Source organism: Solea senegalensis, linkage group LG1, assembly GCF_019176455.1.
Source record: "Solea senegalensis isolate Sse05_10M linkage group LG1, IFAPA_SoseM_1, whole genome shotgun sequence".
NCBI classification, from domain to species: domain Eukaryota; kingdom Metazoa; phylum Chordata; class Actinopteri; order Pleuronectiformes; family Soleidae; genus Solea; species Solea senegalensis.
In genome coordinates, this window is record NC_058021.1 from 3,185,094 (window position 1) to 3,197,110 (window position 12,017).

The window sequence follows — 12,017 nt, forward strand, 5'->3', positions numbered from 1 at the left end:
TATCGCCGCCTCACTCACTCTCTGCTCCTGCCCGTCTCACCACCACACTCATCTCTGCTCTGTCACATCCAATGTTTTTCTTTATTTCTGTTGTCTTACATGCACACAACATCGTCTGTCACCTAGATATACATCTAGGTGTATATAGATATACATATATAGATATATATATATATACACACATATATATATATATACATATATAGATATAGGTTTGGATTTTGAGATTGAATGTACTCCTATTCAGTTTCACTTTACAGCTGCTGCGTCTGACAGAGCTGCTGGGATTCCCAGATTTCAGATATCAAACGTGGTCAGCTCGACCAGATTGTTTTTTAATAATAAATGGAGCCCAGGCTCATTCTAAAATCAGTCAATGTGGGACTTTCACAGACGTATAGATACCCTGCATCTGTGTTTGCAGATATAAACATATTTTTGGGGGAAGTTTTATGGCAGTTATAATATTACTGTCCCATTCTTCTCTTTCCTTTACCTGTGCAAAGGAGGAAAAACATTCCGGCTACTGCACTGATTGATCATTAAGTTATGTAAATGTTATGATAAAAATGGATCCTTCACCTGTCATGAAAGCCTGACAGCAACATCATCAAAACCAATGCTGCTATTTTTAATAAATGAATTTTATATATCTGTGTTGGCGCTGAATCCATCCATATCTATTTGACAGTAAAACATCACTCTGAATTGATGTGTGTTCCTCTAAAAAGCTGAAGGATGTAAAGACGATGTAACCCCGGCTTCCTGTTTAACATCTGCACTCTTGTAAACTGACTTTCACATGTGTAAAATTAGCGGAATACCTCTTTAAAATTGCATCGCCACTAATCAAGTTGGGCTCGCTCGGAGCAGTTTTAAATTAGGCCCAGTCAGAAACAGCGATTACTCATGCATGTGTTCAGCAGCTGTGTGCATTCGAGCAAAGTGTCTGCAATAAAACACCGCGGAGGCACAAACTGCGGCGCTCAATAATCCGCTGGCAAAAGGTTAATTTAAAATAATCAATTACGAGCTCGCGTTCATGTAAACATGAGGTACTTTTCCACAACTCGGACGCAACTTAACCCGTTTCCCCTCTCCCCTCCTCGCAGGTACGACTACGTGGAGGTTTATAACGGCGGGGACGAGCTTTCGCCCATGCTGGGAAAGTTCTGCGGGAAGATCGCGCCGTCGCCGATCATCTCCAGCGGCGGCCAACTGCTCATCAAGTTTGTCTCCGACTACGAGACGCACGGAGCTGGATTCTCTGTTCGCTACGAGGTCTTCAAGACAGGTCAGTGTTGCTCCGTGGTCCATTTCTGGTGTTGATTCCAGGGACTGCAACTTTTTTTATTGAGCCTTAAATTTTGAAATTGTCACTGTCGCTTGTATGGACGTCAACACAATACTTCCTCTAGAGGGCGGTGCGTAGACTGAAGAGGTTCTTTTCTTGTGCTGATCTGATATAGACTGAGTTTAGACGGATATAAATCCACACACCGTCTCTCTTTGAAACACTTTTGCCGTTTTTAAACGCCGTGTAAAGCCTCTTCTTTGTTGTTTTCCTGACTGATTAGCTCTATACTGCCCCCACGATTTCCGGTGGTATTGCTATGTTTCGTCCGTCATCGTAAGACGAAATGAACACAGAAGGTTCCGTCAACAAATTTCATCGTTTCAAGTGTTTTGAAGTTTTCTGGTGGTTGTCGCTCCTCGTAGTCTACAAAGTATCTTGTTTTTCATGAAAACGTCAGCACTTTTTAGCGTTTTTACAGTTTCATGAGGAAAATGAATGTATGGGTAATAGCTTTCGTCATAGTTTCAGTCCTTGTCTATTCGTTTTGATTTCGTTATCGTGTGATTTCTGTCCGGACAAATATGTCGTCGGTGGAAACGCCGCCGACACAATGAACGCCGGTGGTTTCCCTCGACGACCGCTGGAGTGTCCCTGCGTCAGCGAGAAAACCCTAAACCAGGGACAGGAGGTGGTTTGCTGCAGTCGCGCTGCTGTTTTCCACACCCTGCGCTGAAAGTGATGAGTCGCCCTGTGGAAAACAGCCAATTTAAATTCAGCTGTGCGTAGTAAAGCCAAGTTTCCACACGACTCCGCTGTGTGCTGCAGCCTTTTGGATCAGTGTCGCACATCACCACCTACACCTGAGGAAAAAGAATCCACAATGAACTCTTTGTAGCCATTTGACATATTTCAGGAGGGGAATAGTAACAGATACAGGCAAATTCACTTTTATTACAGCCTCTCTGTTCATTCTATTCATTCTTATGAATAGTTATAATATTTGCTGAGAAAAGACTCAGGCACGATTTGTAAAACATTGGACTAATTGGCCTCAGCGTTGTTGTTTTTTTGTGTTTATTTGAGTTTTACCGCTGCTCATAAAGGGAAAAGAAAATCAGCAGGTGGAGAGTTATTAGCTTTCATTATCACAGGAAGGAAGGATGCAGTTTTATCAGACTGATACTGGCAATGTCTTTATACAACGTGGCAAGAAGTGCATCAAGACAAGAAAGATATACTTAAATGGGGCTAAAGGACTTATTATAATTATTATGATTAAAATATTTCTATAGTTTAGCTTCATCATTTGACTGTCTTGTATTTCATTGGATAGGGATCGTGCAGTTTACGGCAACACGTTCTGAGCATTTTTGATCAGTTGTTTCATAATAATCTAAATGAAAATCAAATGACCTGAGAGAGAAGTAGACTCCTGCACCTCTTCTGGATTCTGTGTGTGTCCTGAACTTTATAAATGAATGATGACATGTTTACAGCTGTTGTTTTTGGCAGAAGCACATTTGTAATGTCAGAGCTCCAGCCCGCTGCACATGTGTCAAACATTATTTCACAACTATTTAAACCAATTATCATCCATTTGTCTCTCCTTTTCAAAACATTCATCTATGACTTCTAGCTTTGTCAACAGTTGAACCATATTCGTGTGGGTATTGAAGACCAAAGATCTCTTTTCTTCTAAAAAAGCAAAGAGCTATAACTTGGAAATGTGAGAGGAGAAAACGTGTAACCGTAATGTTTGGGTAGTTTTGTTAAGGTGGAGTGTTTCTGAAGAACAGAGGACACAAGTCCAACGTTCCTCTGCGGTTCCTTGAACCCTCCCTTATTTCATTGTTCACAGCCCACCCGTGGTGACAGGGTGTGGGCTTGAGGACGTGTTTGTGAGTACGTGAATGTTTTCCATCTGCTGAACGAACATAATATCGTTGTTTTCTATTCATTTCCTATGGTGGTCATTTTCTTGACCAGGAAAAGCAATTTCATTCGCTCAGATGCTTATTGTGGAGGATATCAGGAGCTCTTGTGGCAATATGTTGATAAAAACAATATTTATACTTGCTGTTAGAAAATGGGTCAGAATAGACCGAACACGGGAGGAGGGTTAAAAGTGAGGCCAGAAGCTTTTATGATTTCTCGGTTGTTTGCTTAAACTCTTACCCGTTCCCCTCAAATAACCTTTCTGAGAAGATAACGGGGCTAAAAGTGTTCCTAAAGGCACGCACCAATGTTGGCCAAGGTCGTCCACACAGTTGAAGAGAAGAACCTCTGGTGCACTGACCTCTGCGCCTCAGGCCAAACAAACTCAAAGACCCACAATTCCAATGGAGCAGCAGTGATTCCCAGCTGGGACAGGATGCTAGAAGGATAGTCTTACATAAACAGCGCCTGTCAAGGAAGGAACCTTGCTCGCGCGTCCTACATCTGTATCTGCGCTTCCCTCTTGGGTCCACTTGAGTGGCCGCCAAAACACCAAGTCTCCTGTGACCACTTGATTTGCCACCAGTGGAGACTGGAGATAAATCAGATAAAAACGGAACATGTGTTGACGTTAGATTTCTCTCTCTCTCTCTCTCTTTTTTTTGTTTTCACCCCCGGAGAGCAATAACTATTCAGAGAATCACAGGATCCAGGAATAACAATCCCAGGGTGGATGTTATGTTGAAAAGTCCTGTTTTGCACAATGAAAAATAGATAGGCAAGTGCTCCTTTGTACTTAAATGAGAAGTGAGGGAGTAATACAGGCACAATTCACTCTGGAGCTCCTGCATTCACTGCACTCGAGAGGAGAAGAACTTCTCGCACCAGAAAACTTTAAAGTCTGCTTGGATCAGCTTTTCTTATCAGGCTGCACAATGTGACTGATGAATGACGGGATGTTTTCAGAAAAGCCGTGTATTAGCTCTGAAAGTGGGTCAACAAACTATCAGCTTTGAAGGAGAAGAAACTGCTCCTCGACACGTTTGTTTCTCGAAAATGGAGTCGGCAGAAAGATTTAATGAAAGGGAAAGGTTTTCATTTAATTAAAGTGTCATTTAAGGTCACGTCAGAATAATTTTTTTAATTAAAAAACGTTTTTATTTATTTAATTTCAAGAAATATTGGTAAACTAGATTCACTCATATGATTGTTTTTTTTTCCCCCAGTTTTTAAATGTCCATTTGTTGTTTCTGTTGCAGCCTGAAGTGATTTCCTTAAAAAAAACGTAGAGATTCTTACACAGAAACAATATCTCCACACGCTCGTTCACGCCCGCGGTCCCGTTCATAGCCAACGAGGGTCGGCGCCGGTTTAGCGAGCGCTTGATCCCACAGTCCATTGCGGTCTTGCCCTCGTTGTGTTCTTTCGAGCACGTGTTTGGGTGCTGGCAGACGTCCATGGTTACCGTCCTCTCCGTTGTCTCAGTGGAGGGGATGATGCTGATGATACAGTAAAACCATGATGTTTTCTTTCAGGTGACACAAAATGTCATCAGTGCATGTGTGAAAAGAGTCACACAGACATACTACACTACTATATACTAGTATTATACTATACAGTGTATATATATATACATATATGTATATATATGTATATATATGTATGTATATATGTATATATATGTATATACATACATATATATATATATATATATATATATACATACATATATATATATAATACCATACTATATTATATACATGCAAACATGAGCTCAGTTATAGAAACATACTGTGTAATCGTGGAGACTGGGCTGTGCACGTGTCGCCGCCGTGTCTTGTTTGTTTAGCGTCGCCACGTGCGCTGTGTTTCCGCGCGTACGCACTGATGCGTTTGTGTGTGTGTGTGACACGACAGGTGCACGGGACCCCAGGCTCATTTAGCTAATGGGCTGTTTGTCCTTGGAGGCAACAGGAGTGACCTGCAGATGAGATGGATGCTCTGAAACTAGGGCAGCATGTGTATTGTGTGTGTGTGTGTGTGTGTGTGTGTGTGTGTGTGTGTGTGTGTGTGTGTTGGCCTCAATACAACTCCTCCACCGTCTAACAAGTTAAAAACAGCTCTTGTGGTCACTCAGGTAATTCCCCCTGCCAGGCTGCCACCTTCCCTCTCGCCACATTTAAAATCCATTACAGTCAGAGCAGCATATTTGAAACCGGCTGCTAAATGGAGCTGGTTACAAACACTGCACTCTGTGGAGACCTCCCCTCTCTCTCCCCCCTCTCCCCCTCTCTCTCTCTGTGTCTCTGTGTCTCTCGCTGTTTTTGTTCTTCAATGGTAAAATAGTTAAACCTTCAATCGTCACATTATTTTTGACAAAAATCTCAGACTGTGTTTGTATTGAGCGTAATTCTGCAATTATATTGATTTCTGGTTCCTGGAACTATGAGGTGAAAACACACCTGAAAGGCCCATTTATACTCTAGTTATATACCACTGGGGTATAAACTGTGGGGGCAGTATAGAGTCAATAGTCAGTCAGGAAAACAACGAAGAAGAGTCCATAATGACTGGTGTCTAAGTCATTATAATTTAGGGGCCACATACACAGCAATTTGAGCTCCAGCATATTAACCTATTAACAGCCATTGTTTCCCATTGTTTAGAAGTCAATTTTTACAAAACAACCTAAAATTTATTGAGGAAAATAATACACGCCTATTCAACAATATTACGCCTAAGTTTACCATTTACCATTTAAAATCTGCTCATGCTTCAGTCTATTTCAGATCAACCCTAGTAAAAATCACTACTTCGTACTCAGAACTGCCCCCTAGAGGAACTATTGCGTCAGTAGGTTGAGCGACGGGAGATAACGTTTGAGGGACAGACGTAAAACGGATGATAAACAGAGGATAAATGGGCCTTTACGTCCCATCTGGAAGTGTTTCCACACTCTTCAGTGCACGTTTGTTGATTTCTTTACGTTATGCGCACTGATCGTCACGCAGCGGTGGAATTAGTCACCGGCGACACATTCAGGACGCATCCCAATATCCTTTGTGAACAGATGTACTTAGCGTTGTGACCTTGCGACGTGATCTCTCAGGATGGATATTAATATCAAGTCTGAACTGGGCCAAAGAGGTGGCAGATGAGAAAGTGCTTCATTTGCCTTGTCTCTCTCTGTCTGTCTCTCTCTCTCACACACACACACACACATACATATGTCATTACTATGAGAAAATCCCAAAGCTCCACCATAAAAAAACCGCACTCCTCGTTCAGATGACAAGCCTCTGTTTGGTATTAAAGATAGAGCTCGGCTGTGGTTTGCAAATCTCTGGCCTAATGAGCGCTGGGGCTGCATTCGTCTCTTATAACCACAACCACCGGCACCATAGCTCCACCCTCTGCTGACCACACAACACACATCATTCATAAACGATAGCCGCGTGAGGCGGCTGCAGCGTCCTGTCACTATATTTGAACCGACTCTCCGCCTTTATTGCAGCTTTTCAAACCAGAAACACATGTCTCAGCGGTTCAGTCGGCGGACGCGGGGGAGGCGGAGGCTTTTCTTTTTCTTTTCTTTTTTCTTCTTTTCGTCAAGCCGCTTCAGTTGATTGAAGGGTTGTTGATGAAAAAATAAAAAAAAAACATGAAAGAAGCACAAAGATGGATGGACACGGGATTTGGCCAGTGACGGACGAGATGTGAACAGTGTTCGGTTTACAAAAAGCGGAAACGCGTCAGAGGACGACCGCTGGTCACGCACAAACGCGCACAAATGGAACGATATGACCACGGTTTGAGAACCACAGCTGATTCATAACTTGATAACTTTCAATTTCCATATACCTGGCAGTGATTCAACTGTTCCGTGGAAGTCCTACCGTAATGACAAGTATATGGGCGCAAAACTCCATCATCCATCTTCTACCGCTTTATCGTCCACACCAGGGCTGCGGGGGTTGCTGGGTGAAAGGGGCGGGGTCACACCCTGGACAGATTGGCACACACTACACATGCCAAACCCTTCTACAGAAGGGTTGAACTGTTAAACTGTAAAAACAGGTTTTATCTGAATCTCCTCATTTCATGTTTTGCGACGTTTTCTTCGCCAAGTCGGTTTTTATTTTGGGATGAATGTGCGTTATAATAAACGGATCAGCCACATTAAAAAGGACAAGCAGCAGATATTTATGTTTATTTTTAGATTGCCTGAAAAGAAAAGCTTGGCCGATGGTCTCCAGGTAACGCTCCGTTTGTGCAAACACACTCTGCCCTGATACTGGTGGACACGTCGTCAGTGATGTTCCAGGAATCAGCAGGTGTTTCGGGTCCGTCCTCCAGGTGACCCACTTTAGGCTGGAGCTTGTGTTCACATGTGAAGCTACAGCGGCTCTCCTCTCTGGAGACCTCAATAACCAGCCAGCTAAAGGCCTGATAGTACAGATTTCTCTCATTCACACACACACACACACACACACACATTCATGCCGCGCATCTTTTTTACATTACATATCATTCACAGACTAATTAGTGTTCACCAAGGACACGTTCACATGAACCAGAGGCTCCGGGGATCAAACCTCAGACACTCCGGTGAGTGGACGACCCACTCCTACTCCTGATCCACATTCTGACCTATTTCTGATGGGCGTACAGTATAATCATAATTTTCTCCTATCTATCTGCACACACGCACGCACACACGCACACGCACACACGCACACACACACACGCGCACGTACGCACACGCACACACATGCACACACACACAAAAGTGTGCCAGCTGAGCAGCATCGAAGCCCGACGCATCCCTTCACCGCTCATCCGTTCACATCATTCATCATGTCGGCCTGTTAATGACACCACCTGTGTCAACAGGGAGGAGTCCACAGCATGTGTGTGTGGGGGTGTGGAAGTGTGTTCTTGTATATGTTACCTCATCAGGACCTTTTGTGGTAAGGGTTAGTCAGGTTTGTCAGGAACACAATAGTCCTTATGGGAGACCAAAACTGGGTCCCAGTGAGGCAGAACTGGTCAAGTTGAGGGCTAAGATTTGACTTGTGGTTAAGTTAAGTTAAGTTAAGTTAAGTTAAGTTAAGTTAAGTTAAGTTAAGTTAAGTTAAGTTAAGTTAAGTTAAGTTAAAGCCCGCCCCACACTAGAGGATAATGGGTCAGATTTCGGTCCCGTTCTGACCCTTCCGACGATTGTGGGTGGGATTTGAACAGATTATCTGGCCAAAATGATCCTGTAGTGTGAGGGATTAACAGATTATTTTCTGTTAGTATTTTAAGTCGTAAGTATTAAACTTATGTTGATGTTCTTACGACTTTTGCGATTGGGGGCGTGAGCAGAATCCGGCGATAACCTATGAGAGCGAGTCGACCGGGAAACTAAACTAAACTTTTGTTTAGAATCGTAACAGCCCATGGGCAGTCCGTGGACGAGTGGAAAGGGAACTTGGCTTGTAACCGGACGGTTGCTAATTCAAGTCCCCACCAGGTCAAAAAAGGGCTGGGCTACCCCTGAGCAAGAGACCCAGCCCCCATCATCGCTCCCCAGGCGCTGCTTCTAATCCTAGGAAGGTTTCTAGTCGAGGATGGGTTAAATGCAGAGAATGATAAAGCACTCATTTATTTATATTTAAATTTTATTATATTATTATTGTAACTTGTAGAAGCCAAGTGGATTCTGTCTTTTCAGGTTTTTTTGCATTTCTCAGCACAAAACATCGCACGCGCACACAACAGCTATTAACTGCCGCTGACAACAGTCTGTTTATATTCCGATCTCTTTGTTGCGTGTGGGGCAGGCGTTAACTGGTTATGGTTAACTGGTTAAGGTTTAGGGGTAACGCTTTGTTCAGGCTGTCCAAATGAATGGAAGTCAATGCAGAGTCCTAAGAAGAATAGCTGTGCAAACCTCTGTGTGTTCTTGTTTATAGGCATGCTCAGATAACATGCAGGTCACATCTGGTCTGGCAACACAAGACACTCTCACCCCCAACACACACACACACACACACACACACACACTCTGTGTGTCTCTGCCTCTGAGGAGTCCCTGACCCTCATTCACACCTCCTCCTCCTCCTCCTCCTCCTCCTCCTCCTGCAGCGGCCAGTCACCGTCCTGTAACCTCGCTCGTGTCACATTTACGAGTGAGGCGTGAGCAGCGATGCGAGCCCACGCAGAGATTTCTACATGAGCAGCAGTGACAGCGACGATGTGACTGTGGGGGGAAACGGCAAAGACACAAGAGCCGCCATGTTGGCCAGCTGCTCTGTTTGTGCTTTTCTCAGGATGCGTTCGAGTCACATGACTGAAATCTTTGTCATTCATGTCATTATCCTGTAATCACGAGGACCATGTGACTCTCGGCTCATATTTCTGGCATCGGTTTTGCTTTTTATAGAAGAATGTGTCACAAAGGACTGTTACACTGTTAAAGGTACAGTGTGTGAAATTTGGCATTCATTGCAAGTTGCAGCTGAATAGCCTTCGGTTCACATCAAGACTCAGTAGATGCTTCAATTGGTGGTCTAAATGGTGGTCTAAATGGCGCCCTCGGTAAAGCTGACCCTGCTCCAGATACATATAGCTAATAAATGCTCTTTCTAGGTCAGGGGTCTCAAACTCGAATGACCTGGAGGCCACTTCAGCTTCAAGTCTGGTCAGGAGGCAAGTGTCAGTCAGTCAAGTGGAAAAAGTCCAACTGTGTGGGGAAAACAACATCTGTTCAGTCGGGGCGGTAAAATTGTATCACGATATTGCGTCAAATTCCAGCAATGGCGACATTTGTGATGCTATTTTACATCATTTTTTAACTATCAAAAGTCATTTTCTGACATAAAATGTTCTTAAGTTTAAGAAGTAAAAGTATTACGAAAGTGAGGCGTTAGGTGGCTCAGTGGTAGGGTGAGCTGTCTTTCTACCGGAAGGTTGTGGGTTCAATTCCTGGCTCTGCTATATGAGTTATGTGTAAAAGACACTTAACCCTATGATGCAGCGTATGAATGTGTGAAAACTGTAGTGTAAAGCAGCTCATCAAGACTAGAAAAGCTCTATATAAATACAGACCATAATACCGACTCTTCTTCTTCTGATTTTATTTGGTAATAACGAGTAACAAAGAGTAAAAGTAAAAGCTGCTAGAAATATAAATAACAAAGTAAAGTACAGAAGTACAGTAATGAAGTTTTTCTGGGGAAATGAAAAGCAAATTCATTCAGGTGATTTTACACTTATAAAAAAAACATCAAGTATCCTCATTTTATCTTAAATATCTGCTAAATGAAAACGATTTCACTTGATGTAAAATAAAACAGATTTATCGCCTCATCTCATGTAACATTCATGTCACACGAGAAGCTTCGTCTTGACTTTTTTTTCCACCGTAACTCTGATCATAATTAACGTCACGGCGCCGCACGACAACATGAGGATGAACACAAGAATGTAAACACACCACAGCTGATGATTTCAACACTGCATGGTGTGACTGGATGTGTGAACGCATGAATGAAAGTGTGATAAATTACACATAATTGTCAGGCATTGTAAAACAGCAGCTGACAATGTTTTTTTTGTTTCTGATGTTTTTATATTGGCTTTTTCTCTTAAAATCGTGTCGTTTTATGTGTTAATGTAAATCTCATGAATAAAATAGTATATATAAAAAGTATATATTTAAATACATATATCAGCAAGCTTTTTAAATATAGTTGTACACTGTATAATGAATATAAAGGCTTTCTATATCTATTTTAATTGACTTTCAAAACAAAGAAAGTGAATAACATGTTGTAATTTCACTTCGACCTCGTCTTTATTTTGTGTCTTGATTAAAAACTCAGTTTGACATTTTTGCATCACATCACGTGACGTTTTCTTGACTGATTTATCAGTCTGTTCTGGTGGCGATACGTTTCCTTTCAGCTTGTCTTCGTCTGTTCTGTCTCTGTGTGTGTGTGTGTGTGTGTGTTGTCCATCATGTCACTACAGTCACAACACAGACACAACCGGGACTCCAACAGGGGAGGAAACCATCACAACAGAGATGGTATTAGTGTGTTGAGTGTGTTGTTGTCGTGTTTTACTTTAGCAGCAGGTTTTATTATTGCTGCGCTGTTGCTTTAATGTCTTTATTCTCATTAGCACTTCAGAAAAATGCAAATAAATATAGTTTCATGTGCAGTGAGGCTTTTTTTCCCCCCTTGAATTTCTTCTTCATTTATTTCAAAGTGTCTCGTATAACATGACATAAAAAACACTCTGCACAGAGGTCACAGCTGTAAAAGTGCTTTGGGACACTAAAAGTTAAAAACTTCAAAAAGAAGCCAACACTTTATTTCACTTTGCCTGTGCATTTCTACAATGTCTACACTGTTTTTAGCAACGCCGCACAAAAACATCAGTATATTAATACAAAACTGAATAAAGTGCGAACTATATCAGGCACCAAAGTCTCATAAAGTTGGGATTTAAATCAGAGTAGCATTGCAAAGCTAAGTGCTTTTATTTTGAAAAGAAAAAATCAATGCAACAATGAAGTCTTTTTTTCACTTGACAGCAAGAAAAGTTAAATTCAAAGTGACAGTGATGAGAGAAAGGGCCATGACCTCTGACCTCTGACAGTTCGCTCTGTCCAAACATACGGTGACATTTTACAAACCTCCTCTGTGTCTCCTCCTCCTCCTCCTCCTCCTCTTGCCCTCGCAGGTCCAGAATGCTCCAGAAACTTCACAGCTCCCCGGGGAGTCATCAAGACGCC

At 42.4% G+C, this 12,017-nt stretch overlaps 1 protein-coding gene across 1 annotated transcript in view; it reads left to right on the plus strand.

Moving 5' to 3' along the window:
• Positions 1–12,017, plus strand: part of LOC122781660 (neuropilin-1a-like) — an 80,706-nt gene that overhangs the window by 26,341 nt on the left and 42,348 nt on the right. The window contains exons 3-4 of the mRNA XM_044045568.1: positions 1,113–1,294; positions 11,966–12,014. Of these exons, the coding sequence (XP_043901503.1) occupies positions 1,113–1,294; positions 11,966–12,014 (231 nt within the window). The remainder of the gene's footprint in view (positions 1–1,112; positions 1,295–11,965; positions 12,015–12,017) is intronic.